Here is a 16,821-nt window from a genome sequence, read left to right as displayed (position 1 = left end):
CTGTTAGGATTTTTCAAGCTTTTGGTGAATGAGACTTTAGTTCGCTTCGGGACCAATCAAGATCTAATTATTGAATCACTTGTACCATTCTTTGAGTTTCTCTACTTGTCTACATGTACTAGTATTTTTATTTTTAGATTTAGGACCATGACATAGACGCATGCTTTAGAAACCGAATAATACAAAACTAGACACATGTTTAGGCTTCGATAATCTTTATACGCATGCCCTAGGATTTGATAAATAAATAAGGTGTAAAATAATTTTTTTAATGGACAAAAGCTGTAATTAGTGATTATAATATGGCGGGCACTTGAGACATAGCGCGGGAGTCATTTCTCACGTGTAACCAAACACCGAACCAATAATAGAATCTCTAAAATGCATTTGAACACTTAAAATATTTTTCTTTCTAATTTCTCGAATAGTAAATTAGGTGGAGACTCTAAAAAGTCAAAGTTAGTCTAAATCGATTTTTTAAATGCACCCTACTTAAGCCTATCATTTTGGTTCCTCGTACCACTCGAGGCCCGAGAGGAATGTGAGTTATGAGGCGCGATAATTGAGTAACAAAAACCCCTTCTCGGGAAGGGTTGATTTTTGGTATTACAACTTTTCTTGCGACTCTGTTGGGGAGTAGTCATTGTTTAACTTGAAATAAACTTTTAGCCATTCTTAAGAATAATATATTACACCTTCAACCCAAAAAATCAAAAAAGTAAAAAATTCAACAAATCAAAAGTAATCATTAAAGGCTGAAAATGGTTCATCATCCAACATCGTCTTTTACTTTCTACGTGCATTGCTTCTAATTTTGGGCACAACACCCTTTGTTTTGAGGTAGTACACGATGTGCATTGTGTGACGTAATATGTACACATATAGTATTATGTGCAAAGATTAGTTAATGAGGAATGATGATTTGTTCTAAATTTGAGGGATGATGCGAGAGAACGAACTTAGGTACACGTGCTTGATCCTTCTCCCCGACGATAATGTCCCTTTTGAGAGATATACATCGTGGGGATGATGGAAAATTCCCAATTGAGACGATGCTTCCTCTTGTCGATGATTTTTTATGCTCTCCAACTAGGGTGAGTGGACTCTCTATTATGATTTCTCTATAGAAACAAAATTTCGGTTACGATTTCCAAGACATAGTCGTTTGTCATTTCCAAATGGTCAAGCCACGTTGAAGGCCTTTACGTGCCTACTATATTTATGTAAATACGTGTATGTATATAGTTAACTATGCATCCACGAGTACATTCTTGCATTAAAAAAATGAAAAAATGACATCACGTTTGCCTTTTCTTTGATGTTTGTCTTACAGGTATGTCTACGTCACAACCTTAGCCATTTGGATAACCATGAGATGTTCAATTTATATGAGATGTAATCTTTCGAGGACAAAGACTTAGCCCAAAAAATTATAATCAAATCAAAAGTTCAATGCCTTTTACTCTTCTAAGTGGAACAATACGAAGATGACGACGGTCTCGACAAGAAAGAGATTTGACATTTGTGGTTAAGTTCTACAAGAGCGATGCCAAAATAAACGAATAAAATGAAAGACCAAATAACGAGGAAAGGAGGGGGTCGAAGGGACTCGTGGCAATATGGAGGGACTATCGTAGGGAGGCTCGAATTTCGATGCGTTACAACCTTGGTTTGCGTTTCAAGCATCTTTTAAAATGAAACATTTAGTTTTAAAAGATTTTGAAAATACCTGAAGTGGTAAGAAATTAATTATGTAAAAATAATTAATCCTTTGTTCAAATTTTAAATAATTTGGGAGGCTAAATAACAATTTAGCTAGAACCCGATTTAAATTAATCAAACATAACTAATTTAAAAGATTATTTATTTGAATTAAAGTTGCCAAGAGATTTTATGAAAATCAATAAAATGATACATGTACAAACGTATTTATACCAAAGTTTCTGAAAAATAAAACGGTGGTTCGTTGTCTATTACGCTCGGGAAAAGGCTTTCGCACTATGTCCTCTATGCCCGCCTAAGGATAATTTCAAAAATTCTTTTAAAATAAAAAAATTATGGCTTTTATAAATCCAATTATAACATTTATTACCTTTAATTAGTAGTTTAGGGTCCTAAGAGAGGATGGGCTTTAAATAATTATACAAAATTAATTAAAATGGCGTGTACCTATTGTGCTGGTATACAGATTTAACAAAACCTGAAAATATCAGAGGAGAATATTAGAATTTAAAAATAAATTCTAAATGGGGCCTTATCCAAAACATTGGTTTATAAAACATCCAAAAAAATAAAAAAAATATCATTTTTTGACCTTTCGGAATTATTTGAAAATGGGTTCGGGTTCTAAAATTACAAAAATAATTTTGGATTTTGAAAAGTGGAACCAAACACGCCTTACGACCGGAGTCCTATGGTCCGGGTTTTGTTTGGCCGATCTAGGCTCAGGCGAGCTCGGTCAAGACCAGGGTGGTCCAAACTAAGGCTCAGTCGCATGGGTTAAGGGACCGGAGAGCTCGGTCCTGAGCTCGGGAGGTTCGATCCCAAACTCGGGCGGCTCGGTCGAAACTTGGGAGGCTCGGTCCCAGGTCAAGTCTACCGATCTAGGTGATCGGTCCTAGGTATAGGGTTAGGTTTACTAGTCCTAGGCTAAGTGAAGGCTCAGTCCAAGGGTTAGAAACATTGATCCTAGGCAAAGTGAAGGCTCGGTCCTATCGGTCTAGGTTAAGTGAGGGCTCGATCCTAGGGTTAGAAACATCGATCATAGGCTAAAGAGAGTGATCGGTCCTAACTGAAGAACATCGGTCATGGTCCTCGGTTCTAGCTTAAGAACACTGGTTCTAGGTCAGAAAACTTAGTCCTGGGATTCTCGGTCCTGGGTTTTGACCTAGGGTTCGTTTTCTCGGTTTCTGCTAAAGAACAGGACTGAGGATCAATGGTCCTAGGCTAAAAACTTAGGACCGTGTGTTCTTATTTTGGTCCAAATTTCAGATGTCCATAACCTTTAATTAGGATCATAAAATCATGATCCGTAAGCTACAATAAGTTCATATGATCATGAAGAACGAAATCCCTAACATAAATTATGATTTTGAAGTCCTTACAATGATCAATTTTAAAACATCATTTCTAGGTCAAATTTTTTGATCTTTTAAATTAGGTCATTTTCAAGGTCTGATTTTTGTTCCATTAGTTTTGAAATGATGAATATAGTTTAACACAACCAACACAATAACATCATAATATAATTAAAACAGTTTTTTTAAATTGAATTAAAATCCAAAAAATTTCAAAAACAAGATTTGATGAAACATTATAAAAGTGATGAAACAATTGCTTGGAATTCATCCTGAGATGTTAACAAACATTTATAACAACTAATTATATAAAAAAATTCCGGATTAAAACCAAGAACACATAATTTAAAAAATCCAATTTTCAAGATTTATTTTTTAGAATTTTAGTTTGATCAAACATGATCAAAACGTGATTATAGTTACTAGAAAATCATTCTAACAAGTTAACAAACATGTATGACAACTAATTTAACTAAAAAATTGGATTAAACTCAAGAACATGAAAATTTTAAAAAAAATCCAGTTTTCAATTTTTAATTTTCAATTTTGTTTATTTAAGTTGATTTGATCTGATTTCTTTCAATAGAAAGTTCATATATGATATATAGAATAATTCTAAATAAATAAATTCTATAATTAAGCTTAAGAACAAGATCGATCCAATCAAACATAAGAAATTTGAAAAAAATCAAATTTCAAATCACAAATCATGATACAAATGATTTTGAAGCATGTCGGCCAACAGCTGGAGAACACTACTAGGAGATGTTGGATGCTTTCCCGAAGCTTGGATCGCGATTTGGATCGCCGGATACAATTTTCACAAAAACTGTTCTTGGCAGGAATTTGAATTCGTCGATTGAAACTATAAGGAGCTGTGATTTTTTGATCATCTGGTAGTGGAAGAGTGAGGGAGTATGTATATTGACCCAAGGTCGGTTGAGGTAAGCCAATTCAAGACGAATTTGACATCCGGCGATCTTATATCCAAAGTTCTATCCAGCAGTTGGTAGCCTTATCCATGGCAGGATAAGTGCGAAACGTAGGCGTCGATTAGAGGAACACGTGGCTGAAAAATCAACTGATTTGAACGTCTGTGGAGGAAGCTAGAGTTTTTGGAAGGTTGCACGTCGGCGAGTCGCGATTCTAGCGAGGTTGCGAGTTTAGCAAAGACGACAAAGGAAACAATGTTGTTTTGGCTAACGGTATGCGGGGGTCCGTTAGAGCTCTCTTGGCGAACCGCGTTATAGGCTAACAGGTGTTAGTTGACCCGTTAGTTGATTCGGTACGGGCGATTGCACGATGGATCCATTGTAACGGGGTCTAGCGCATTCTGGACTGTTGGATGAGATTTAGGCGTTTATCGGATGGTCCAGGATCCTACTGTAATGTTTTAACAAAATCTGGGTGTATAGGATCATCCAATTTTATTTTTATTTAAAAGGTTATTAAAAACTGGTTTTTAATCCTTTTAAATTCATTTCTTCACCAAAAAATTTACAAAAAATATTTCTGGAATCAAATAAAAAAGTATGATCCTAATTTATTTATTTTTGGTATTTTTGGAATTTTGGGGTTTTTTTATTTATTTGGTTTAAGTCATGAATTAAACATAATTCATGATTAAATCACAATTAAATATTTTTACCCTCTTCTTTGGTCTAGTTTGGGTAAAACAAATACAATGTTTTATCCTCAAATTAATTTTGGAATTTTGAATAATTTCCTTAATTAGGGTTTAATTATCACAATAATTAACCCTTAATTAGGTTTTAATTCTTTCTTTAAGTTATTTTGAATATAAAAATTCAAAATATTATTTTTATAATATTAAAAATAATTATATTATTTGAAAATAGGGTAAGTCAAATTTCCATGCTTACCCCTTCTATTTTTTTTATTTGAATGGTAGTCTCATTTATTTAGCTCTAAGATAGAGCTTAAGAACTCATGTCTACAAGGTCATGGGTTGAGTCTTAATATGATTGGAACATTTTTTAAGTTGTTTATTTGAATTCATATAGATCGGTTTCTTGTACTAAATGTGGTGTGGATAGAGTATTATGACAGATGCTCGGGGAGTTCTTCGAACACACAACGCACTGACACACAACAGTTACGTGAGAACCATTACCATTACTAGTAGCATTGGCAATGGGAAGACCATTGCTGATATGAGCTTCAATAATGGCAATGTCATTTGGCAAAACCATTACTAAAATGAATATCAGTAATGTCATTGTCTTTGGTTGAATCATTACTAATATTATGTATATCATTAACAACTCTCTAATATTGTTATAGATACTATTTAATATCGATAACGATCGTTTCATTAACGAATGGTAACGACACTATAAGTCGTTACAAAAGCTCATCATTCGTCCTTACTAATGTCCATTTTTCTAAGTGAGTACATATAATTTTATTTAGTTTATTCATGATTTTATTTCATACCACTATCTAAATTTATAATTTTTTATAAATATTTCCTTTATTTTTTGATTTACAAACATTATCCCATTCATTAATAACCTATGTCCATACTTCAACTTATTGGTTTCTATTAAAAAAAAAACTAAGACATTTAGTGATTCTTCTCATTTGAATTATTTGTAGTGAATTTTATAATAATTAATTTTTAATTTTATTATTACAATCATATAAATAATAGAATATTTTTAATTTTTTAATTCTTTTTTTTTCTCATAAATTGTTCAATTATTTGGTTGAAAAGTTGAGGTACGTACACGTGTTAGGTAAGTCTTTTCTTTTTTTAAAGTAAAAGTTGGTATTTATAATATAAAGTAATGTTTATACTAACTATTCAACATGTGATGTGTAAGAACAATTCAACTAATTAAGTAACACTTAATTTATTAAACATAATTTTATTCTATGTGACGTTTGATTGAAGTTTACTTGTGTTGGTTGAACTATAATTAAATTCGAACCATAAAATTTTATTTTACAATAAATGAGGTGTTAACCATAATTCAATCTTATTTACAGATGTTAACCATAATTCATTATATTCTAATATTAGTCTTAAATTCTTAATTTTATTCCAATTTGCATACGTACCGATAAAAAAAAAAAAAAATGGATGTTAGGGAGAAAAAATAAATAAATATAAGAAGATTAAAATGAATAATTAGATAAAGAATATAATAATAATATTCCTTTCTTTCTAAAACTTTGTTTTTATTCCTATCTTGGTCCTATTTAAAATTGTTTTTTTATCAGTTTATTCATATTTAATATTTGAAAATAAAATTTACCCAGCTGCTAAAAGAACACGTGTTTTCACATGAGAACATGCAGCGGTCAAAGCCAATACTTACACAAATTTAAAATTGCATTTAATAAGTAATAATTAATAATTTTTTTAATTATTTAAATAACTTAATCCAAAAAATATTTTAAAATTATCACCAGTAATTAAATTTTAAATAATCTAACTATTTTTAGAAACTTCAATACAAATCAGACCTAAGTCTTGTTAAAATGATTTTCAGTCTTATATATAAATGTTTTAAAAATAAATTTCATAACTTTAGTATTATTTTAATTAATATATTTTTAAGTAAACTCAAAAGTTATAGTTAAGTGATCTAAAAAAAACTACACAATTCATAGTCAAAATAGAAAGAAACATAATCATCTTAATTATTCGATTTTAGAATTTTTAAAGGGTTTAAAGTTTACATTTAGGATTTTGGAATAAAAACAAGAAACTTAATTATTAGATTTTAATAAAAATAAAATTAAATGAAAAATCTCAGAAAAAAAGAGACATGCATTAATAATCATCCAAAAAACCCTGCCCGAGGTCCACTTTCAAATGACACGTGGCATAGCATGCTGCCTCTCTCTTGTCTTTGTCACGTGCATTACCAAGGAGTAAAAAACAAACATATATTTGGAAGAGACCTCTATTTGGAATATACATAATATTTTTAAAAAATTATATAATATTTAATTGATTTTTAATAAGGGTTATAACTTATAAGTACTTTTGAAACATTAGAACATTTTAAGTACTATAAAATAACGCGCAAAAATCATTCATACATGATATACAAAATTAATATAAAAATATTATAAATTATTTATCGAGAAATACAATCAAAACAAAAAGAGAAGAAAAAATTCTCAAAACTCTACATAGAAGGTGTTAAAGTTGACATAGAGCTTCAAAAAGGTTCAAATTGTAGAGCCAGATTTACATTAAGGTTTAAGTTGCTCAAATCTAAAAAAAATAATTAATTCCTTATTTCAAATTTAATTCATTTTTTTTTAATTTAAAAAACTAGCATAACACTATATCATCATGACTTTACTTTCATTTAAAACATTTTAAATGGAAATCGAATATTTAATCTTTGATCTCAATCTTACTCACTATCGATGAAATATTCACTTAATTTTTGTTCTTTATTTTCTTTAAATCCATACAAAAAAAAAATTACAAAGACACCATACCTATAATTCAGGAATCAGTCTCTACTTAGTTGATATCATGACAAACTTTCACAACTCTACCGTCATGCTTTGATTATTTGATTCTCGTTTCTTTCTTCAAAGTAGTGTTTCCAAATCCAAAACATGAGAACAAGTGTAATAGAATCCTACTTGAATGTACTTGTTATGTACAAATGGAGAGAAAAAAAGAGGAATAGTGAGGAAAGTATGGGAAGAACATTGAATAGGTGAGGTTTGGTCGATGCAATGCACTTAGAAGCCATCAAAAAGTTTATTTTTCAAAGAAAGGATAGGTCCCTTTACCATAGCATGGGCTCACTGCTGTTTCCTCATCTTCTCCTGTCATGGTCCCTCATTCACTTACAATGCTGGGAATTTGTATGCCCATAATGTGAACCTTTCTGCACAAACATACATTTTCATTTGAACTTGCAAATATACAGTATTCCTTGACTCAATTTTTTTTTAAAATTTAAATGATTTATGTGTTTCCAAAACATGTATATATTAAAGCAAGAAAGAATTAAAGACTTTGTTATGTGTATAAAAAATCACAAAATGAATTAGTTGTTAAGTGAATTTAACTATGAATATGGATTATTATTGTTGTGGAGTGTCATGCTATTTCTTTTTAATTAAAGAAAAAATATGAGTGATCAAACCTTTATATTATCCTTATATTATCGTGAAAAGAATATATTACAAATAACTTTCAATACATTATTGGGCCACCATAGTTTAATAAGCTTCAAAAATAAACTGAAGTAATTATAGTCTATTAGATTAGGAGTCTATATTTACCAACATTTTATGAGTTAAAGTATATCAGTCACATTTAATAATAAAAAATAGTTTTTTATAAATATAATTTATTAATAAAATTATAGGATAATTCTTAACAAGTTTAATACATTTCAAATTAAATTTTCTTGTTTTAAATATTTTGATCAGTTTCTAATATATAATATAATTATAAATATATATACATTTTAAAATCAAACATGTATTGGTTCAGGTCAGTTGTGATGTCGTGTTTGGAAGTAGTGTCTTATCGCGTATTCTTGTGTTGTGCTAATATTGTTGTGCCTAGATATAGGAAATAGCACGGATCTTGATCTCGTTCATGTTTTGACCTAGAATCGTAAAGTCTAGTAGAGTCAAATTGCTTAGGGTTTGCATAACGGTATTTATATAAATTTTCACTTATAGATAAGATTGTTCACGGATCGATCTTGATTGTAAACTGTGTCGTTTGTCAAAATGCTTAGGGTTTATATAATGGTATTTATAAAAAAAAAAATCACTTATAGATAAGATTGTTCACCGTTAAGGAAATTTTCACTTATCTTATCTGTTCACCGTTAAGGATTGAGATCTGATGATGACAAGTGTAAATAGAGAATCAGTAATAATATGGGCAAAGAGGAAGTGCTGTTCCCAGAGGGTGGGGACACATGTTTAAGACAGCTAGTCTAGCTCGAGGTAATTAACATTGTACAGACTGCAGATAAAAGAAAAGAATATTCAGGTTTAAATTATCATCAACATCAATCTCAGTAAGAATTTATAACTATTCTATCTCAAAAACATTCACTTTCACTCAGAAACATTCACTTTCACTCATAAACTAATTACCACATTTCTTTTCCTCACTAGTGACTCTCGGTTCTATATTACACAAAAGTTAAAATAAAAAGATAAGTACAAAATTTCCGACAATAAAAAAAATAAAACAAAACAAATAGTTTTCAACACAATACCAATAGTCACAAAATTTGGACTCAACAACCCAAACCCAAGAAGAAATACAAGTTAAAAGTTGTTTTTTCAAAATTTTTAGTATTATGATTCTGGAATTTTACAATTTTATCAATCTTATGATTAACCTTGGCATCTTGAGTGATTTTACAATTTTACATCTTGTTCTTACAACTTTATTAATATTGTGATTAAACTTTTTTTTTATACCTTTATCAATTATGCTATTAATTTTTTTTTACAACTTTATGTGAGTAATCTTTACAATTTTATTATTTATAACCTAGTACTGTAATTAATCTTTTATAACTTTTATCTAATTTTTTTTATAATTTTATTAATTTTATAATTAACATAGTAATGGTTTTAAGATGCAACAAATAACATATTTTACAACTTTATCAACCATATTCTTAGTATTTTCTTCTTAATATTCTCTAACTTTATGCCATTATTTTATTTTAGATTTTCAAAGAATTAAAATCAAATAAGCATTTACATTTAATAAGTGTTATGATGATAAATAACTTATTCTAATGTAAATAAGACAAAATAATGGAAGTTTACATTAAAGACTAGTGCAGGCAATCAATAATTACAAGTTTGAATGACAAATATTCTTATAAATGACTTATTGTTTTTCAAAAGATAAAAACTTCTAATTCAATGCCACAAAAAAACATATATAAGACTATACTATTCAAGAAAATAAATAGAAAGAAAATAGTTCATAATTCAATTCATTCATAATCAAAAACACATACAAGACTTGACTCGATTAACTAAACAAACATAATCACTCAAAACAAAAGATGAAAAAACCTTATTGATAATCACATGCAGACACAAATGAAAAACTTAATTAAACCTAGTCACAGAAAAGAGAACATAAACCTTACATCGAAAAACACACACATATAAATAATTGATTGCTTCTGCATTTACAATCACTCCTGCCTTGATTTCTACATAAAATCTAATCTTCTTCTTCTGCTTGATGACTTTATTGTTAAAATCCCCCACCCATAGATCTGAATCATCCTCAACAACACCGACCAACAACACCACCAACACCGAACATTCATGTCAGAAGATCATCAACCCAACCAAGATCCGGACAAACAAGTCCCATATCAATCATCATCTTCTCATCAAAAGAGTATCGCTTGTAACCCGAAGTGGATGGGCTAGTTTCAATTGAATTAGGAGAAATTACGAATTGGGTATTCTCATCCACATCACATACATCAATATCAACCCAAGAAAGTCTTTTCTTAGGGTTCAGATTCATGTTATTCATAGAGTTCATCAGTTCACTTACCATACCAGAGTTACCTTTTCCTCCCATGTGTTCACTGAAATGTGACATCTGTGGAACAGCCCGAGTCCTCGCCGGAGGAGACAGAGGTGGGGAATTAGTCAGGGAAGACGGAGTCAATGGTGGGGAGTAATTTGAAGAAATACCCAATAAAGTTGATTTGGGGGAAGAATTAGAACAGTGACAATAAGCACAACAAGTCCGGCTTGCTCCTCCGCCGCCTCCGCCGCTGCTGCCGCCTCCGGCGGCGGAAGTAGGGTTCCGGTTCTCAGTTGGGGAAGACGGGGGCAGGATTCGAAGCTGACGGGGAGTGTGTGCAAAGAAACAAACCTTACGTTTGCAATTCTTTCCATCTTTGCATGCCTCAGTTCTATAACGAACAGGGTGTAGCCAACATTCAAAAACCCCATGAGCAAATTCACAATTATCTCCCCTGTTACAACTCCCACGGCGAAAATCAGCACAAACAGTGCCGGAATAATGAAACCGGCGTGGATCCCTCCTTCTTGCCTTCTCTCCAGGATGAGCAAAAGGGCAATCGGTCCAATCATGGCTCCGGCTACGAGTACAACGGCGAACCTTGAACTCGTACATGCGGAAATGGTCAGAAGAGTACGGATCTGCATCTTCATCATCATCTTCACCGCCGTTATACGGAAGGTATTTCTGCAACAGGGCAGTTTCTTCAAGCGAACGCGGCGAATCGGTGAGTAGATCTAGACGGGCGGCGGCGAGAAGCTTACGAGGAGGAATGTCAATCTCACGGAAAGCTTTCTTTCCTAGTAGGAGTTGATGGGCAGCATGGAACTTGTGTTGTTCAGGGCAAAGGTTAGCCATGGCGGAAAAACTTAGAAAAAGTGAAAACTCAGATCGAAAATGGTGGAAAAATGGGTATCATTAAGAAAACCCTAGTTTTGGAATGAAGAAGATGAGTAAAGAAAGGAAGATATATATACAATGAAGCGGCGGAGAAAAGAGTAGAGAGAGAAAGATAGTGACGAGGATGATCGGAAGGGATGGCCATGGGCGTGGCGACAGAGGATTAGGGAGAAAGACATGCAAAGGCTATAGGTGGCAGCACCAGGATTTCTTACTCATGCAATTTTTAAAAAAAATTAAAAATAAAAAAAAATAAAAAAAATTAAAAAATTTGCTTGATACTATATAAATCTTGTCGTTTAGTTAAGGAAACACATTTTAATATTTTTTAAATAAAAATATTATTATTTTTATTATTATTACTCCACCTCTCATTATATGACTGACACGTAGTAAAAATGTGTTTTTTTTTGTATATATAATAAATAAGAGACAATAAGACCCCTACTAAGTAATGTGTTTGATAAAAAAAAAATAATTAATAGTTTTAATTTTAATGGATAAATACAATTATAAATATGCTTCACTACTTGACATGGTATTGGCGTGGTATTCAATGTTTGTGATGAGTTATGACTATCCTATTTTTTTATTTTTATTTTTATTTTGCTAAACATGATAACTCTTTGACTTCATACAACTAAGGTTTGACTAACGAAGATGTTACTTAACGGTAAATCTTAATTATTTTTTATGGAAATCTCTAATTTGTATGATTTTTTCAAATTTGCTAACATTTTGTTTATATTTTTGAAAAACATTAGAAAGAATAAAATGAAACTAATAAAAATAAGGGTAGAATTGAAATTTCACAATAGACTTGATAGGTGATCGATTTACAAAGGACTTGTAGGACTTGTGCTTTCTGAAAAGTTTGGTTTATGTTTATGCATGCAAGTTCTTTGAATTGAAGTCACAAAGTAGAATAATCTTCTTTGGAATTCTTGATATATAATGATAGGTTTGAACATCGTTTTCTTTTAAATTTGTCTAAAAGAATTCAAATATATAATATGGGTTAAACCAGTGACGAATTTATGTTAGGGCTTGAATGGACTAAACCCAGTCCCGAAATTTTATTTTTTCCGATAGAAATGTGACATATCTCAATTTCATAAAAAAAATAATTTAATTCATTATTTACTTCTTTAATTCATAAAAAAATATCAAAATTAACATTTATTTATTCATTATTTTATTATTATTATTTTAAGTCCATCTAACTCGAATTCTTGATCCGTCCATATGTACAATATCTCATTTATCAACCTTCTACTAGCTAACTTTATATTAGTAATTTAAGTTATTTGAGGGTTTTTAATAAGTTTTATCAAAATAATAAGTTTGACAAGAATATGTTAGTTAGGTTTTAGTTGGTTTAATTGTGTTTTTTTTATGTAAAGTTTATAACATTAGAATATTTTAATATTTAATTTTTAATAAATTAAATTATTTAATAATTAAAAAGAAATATAATAAAATGGGGCAGGTTTTAAATACAAATAAGTACAAATATTATATATATCAAAAGAGCATCTCTACATGTCCCCTTTAAAGAACCCTGCCAAATAACAAAACAAAACATTTTCCTCTCAATCATCTCCTCTCTCTTTCACATACCAAAATTAAATAATAATGAAATATGTTTTAAACAAAATATTTTTTTTTTTAATTTAAAATATAATAAAATAAAATAATTTAATATTTTTATCTACATCAAGTGATTTAATGGTTAAAATATAATATAATACGATAATTTTTTTTTTAATCCAATAAATAATAAACCAAAAAATCAAAATAATCCTAAATCAAACAAGCTCTAATAAGTAATATTAATGGATCAACGATAATTAATATTTATAATTTTATAAAATAATAATATTTTTTAAAGTATTTTAAATTTGTTTTTTATAATTATAATATACATTTGAATATATCAAACAGTTTATAAATAAATATTCATGTTAGAAATACTTCTAAATTAATAGTTTAGTGATACTCATATACTCTAAATTAAGAGTTTAGTGGTCATCATTTAAATTTGGATTCTTCCTATCTGAAACTTGTTTGATATTAGGTTTTTATAAATTCTTTACAAATTTAAAAAATATATATTGATATGACATAAAATAAGTTATTTGAATATGTTATATAATGAATTATTAAAATATTTTTATATTTAAAATTTAAATTTAATAAAAAAAATAAAAATATTTTAATATTTTAATTTATAAATTAAATAATTAAAATATCAAAATAATATGATAGAGGAGAAGTTTTAAAAAACATATAAGTAACTTTAAAAGCCCAATATCAAACGAGCCTGCAACTTTTAAAAATAAAACTTTTGACCCCTCATCTGTTTTATTATGTAGTTTTAGATATTTTAATTGATTTTCAAATTAGATAGCTATTGTTCAATTCTTAGTCAAAATATGTAATTTTATTTTAATTATTATTTTTTTAAATAAAATTATAAAGTATTTAATAATAAAGATAATTGTTTTACCCAAATAAATTTGTTTAAAATAATATAGAAGTAAAAAGACCCTCAAATTATGAATGACAACTTAAACCAACATGCTTTTATATTTTAAAATCAATTTTTACAACTTGAACTTATTATTTAAAATAATTACTTATTTTAGATTATTTTATAATCATATAAATTATAAAAATGTTACAGAGATTGCAAATTTAAGATTTGGGTTATTAAAATAATCAAATTTTAAAAAATATAATTTCATTATTTATTTAATTTATCACGTCACTTAATTCATTAATTAAAATAATAAAATATTTTATATTTTAAATTGTTATTTAATATTTTATCATTATATATGAATAATTTTGAAGTCTTTTTACCCAGAATATTTTAATTTCCTCAAAATTACTGCATATCATTATTTTTTAAATAATTCAAATTTATTTTTATAAAATTTGTTATATTTTTTTTAGTTGTACTTGATTTAGGATTATGTGTTAGTTAATGACTGATCATATCAGATACTTTCTTGCCTTCATTATGAAATGTTGAAAGTGGTTTATTTTAGGGGGGGAAATTATTTTAATTTAGAAAAAAAAATGATTAGTTATCTAATAAACTGGATCAAACTAGGCCCAAGATTTATTCTTTATCAATGATCATAAATGCATGCTTCGGGACCAACGACCATAACCACCTGTTGGCTAATAGCAATAAATAGTTGTAACATTTCAAAATTTAATAATAAATAATTACTTTCAACAGACCTTTTTTTCTATCTTGCATTATATGAGATAAATTTTAGATTATTTGAAAAAAAAGATAGTGGTTTGGAAGTTGGATTTAGATTAGAAGAGTGATTGAGGAAGTAATTTGGGAGAATTAACGGGAGAAATGACTTATCATCACATCACTTATTGGAAAATTGATAGATAATTTTTTTTAATTTTTTAACGAATCAAATTATGTCAAGTTATTCTCTTTTCCAATTATTTTTTTTAGATTATTTTAAATGGTTTGATTTGAGTTATATATAGAAGTTTTATTCAAAATTATTTTAATTTTTTTTAAATATTGAGTTTACTAAATTATTTTGCTGATATACTCAATGGATCAATGGATGTGGAAAACTTGACCAAACACCATTATTTAAAAAATTATTTTTATGGGATTTTGAGCTATTTAAAATTAATTTAAATCAAACAAGCTTTTAAAGATAATTGGGAGTAGACAAACCGGGATAGGAATCATAGGATAAATACTTAAATTAGTCTATTAAATTGATATATACTTAAATTAATGACAAGGATTTGTTTGTTAAATTGTTTAGAAATAGAAATAGGCATTCATATTTCATACTAATTCAAATTATTTTAAAATGATTTATTATTTTTATTACTCTTAATATTTTCATGAAGGGTAAGATATATCGTTTATGGTTTATCGCTCAAATTTGAGTTTATTTTGTATTTTTGTTTAATGTATATTGTTATGATTTATATTTCCTTTTTACCATTTTAATCCTATATTAAGGTATTTTTGGGTAATTATTATATATATTGTTATGAAACTTGTAAAGTTTCTCTTTAAAGTCACTTTTAAAAATGATTTATTGATTTTTTTTAGTTTAGTTATACTTTTTATAATATAAGTTTTGACTTAATTATTTAAATTTTATAAATATTATTTTATATTGTTTGTAATATAATAAATATATATATATAACTTTTTATTTGAATTAATTACATAATTTTAATTTAAGATAACTAATCTGACCTTATAATTCACTCATGCATGTAATTGTTTCCTTTTCCCTAATCCACACCAAATCAATTCATTAATATTATTATTAATTGAACCAAATTAATTCCATTAATTAATTGAGGCAGAGTCAAACCTGCCCCCTTCCCACCCACCCACACCAAATCAATTCCCCTTAAATGATCCAACTTAAATTAACAAGCTATATATATTTTAAAAAGGATAGCTTGTTTTCATTCTGATATAAAAATTATGATTAAAATATGATTGAAATAAATGAAAAATAAATAAAATGAATATTTTTGATAAACTTTTAGATCAAGTTACCCACACCAAATCAATTTCCACCACCACCCTTCTTAATCACAATCATACTTCTATCAACTTATAGATATAAAAAAAAAAAAATTAGATCATTGGAAATTTCAGAGTATAGTTTGTATTTTTATTTTACTGGTGCTAATGCCGCTTCTCGTGAATTCCTACATTGGGTATTTAATTTTTTCTATAATAATACTATTTTATTAATATTTTCAATTTTAAATATAGACTCAAACCCATATCTAGCTAGATCTATTAAATTGTTTTAGAAAAAAAAAACTTTGGAATCTTGTAGTAGGTCATGATGTCATGGTGGGGTTCTAATTAATTATATATGCTATCTTCCATTTTAAGTTGTTTGGTCATTTCATCAAATCAATTTGTATTTATTTTATTTAAAAGAAATATATGGTTATTTATTTTATTAATTAGTTATGTCGAAATCCATAGAATGTTCCCTTAACAGCTAACACATTAATAAATTTTAATTATTTTAAAATTGATTCAACCAAATGGAAATTGATCACTTGATTATAAACTACAAAATACATTTATTTATTACACAATAATATTTAACAGTAATATGATTTGATCAAAATTTAGAAAAAAAAAGACCAAAAGAAAAATCTCTATTCTGAATTAATACCGCATTCACAATTAATACAGTTATAACCAATTCATCCCGTCGAAATTAATGTTGTGTATTTTCCATGTCGGATCGAATCTTCTATTCATCA

The 16,821-nt window shown here is 28.4% G+C and overlaps 1 protein-coding gene across 1 annotated transcript; it reads right to left on the bottom strand.

The window, feature by feature from the left end:
• Positions 1-10,033: 10,033 nt before the first annotated feature.
• On the bottom strand, positions 10,034-11,490 carry LOC124910349 (zinc finger CCCH domain-containing protein 2-like). The gene has a single exon (XM_047450983.1). It carries the CDS (start codon positions 11,473-11,475, stop codon positions 10,402-10,404), a length of 1,074 nt encoding a protein of 357 aa, XP_047306939.1. The 5' UTR covers positions 11,476-11,490; the 3' UTR covers positions 10,034-10,401.
• Positions 11,491-16,821: the final 5,331 nt, after the last annotated feature.

The sequence above is a fragment of the Impatiens glandulifera genome, chromosome 7 (genome assembly GCF_907164915.1).
Source record: "Impatiens glandulifera chromosome 7, dImpGla2.1, whole genome shotgun sequence".
Taxonomy (NCBI): Eukaryota; Viridiplantae; Streptophyta; class Magnoliopsida; order Ericales; family Balsaminaceae; genus Impatiens; species Impatiens glandulifera.
The sequence above is the reverse complement of the archived record's forward strand: the minus strand, read 5'-3'. Positions and strand labels throughout refer to the sequence as shown.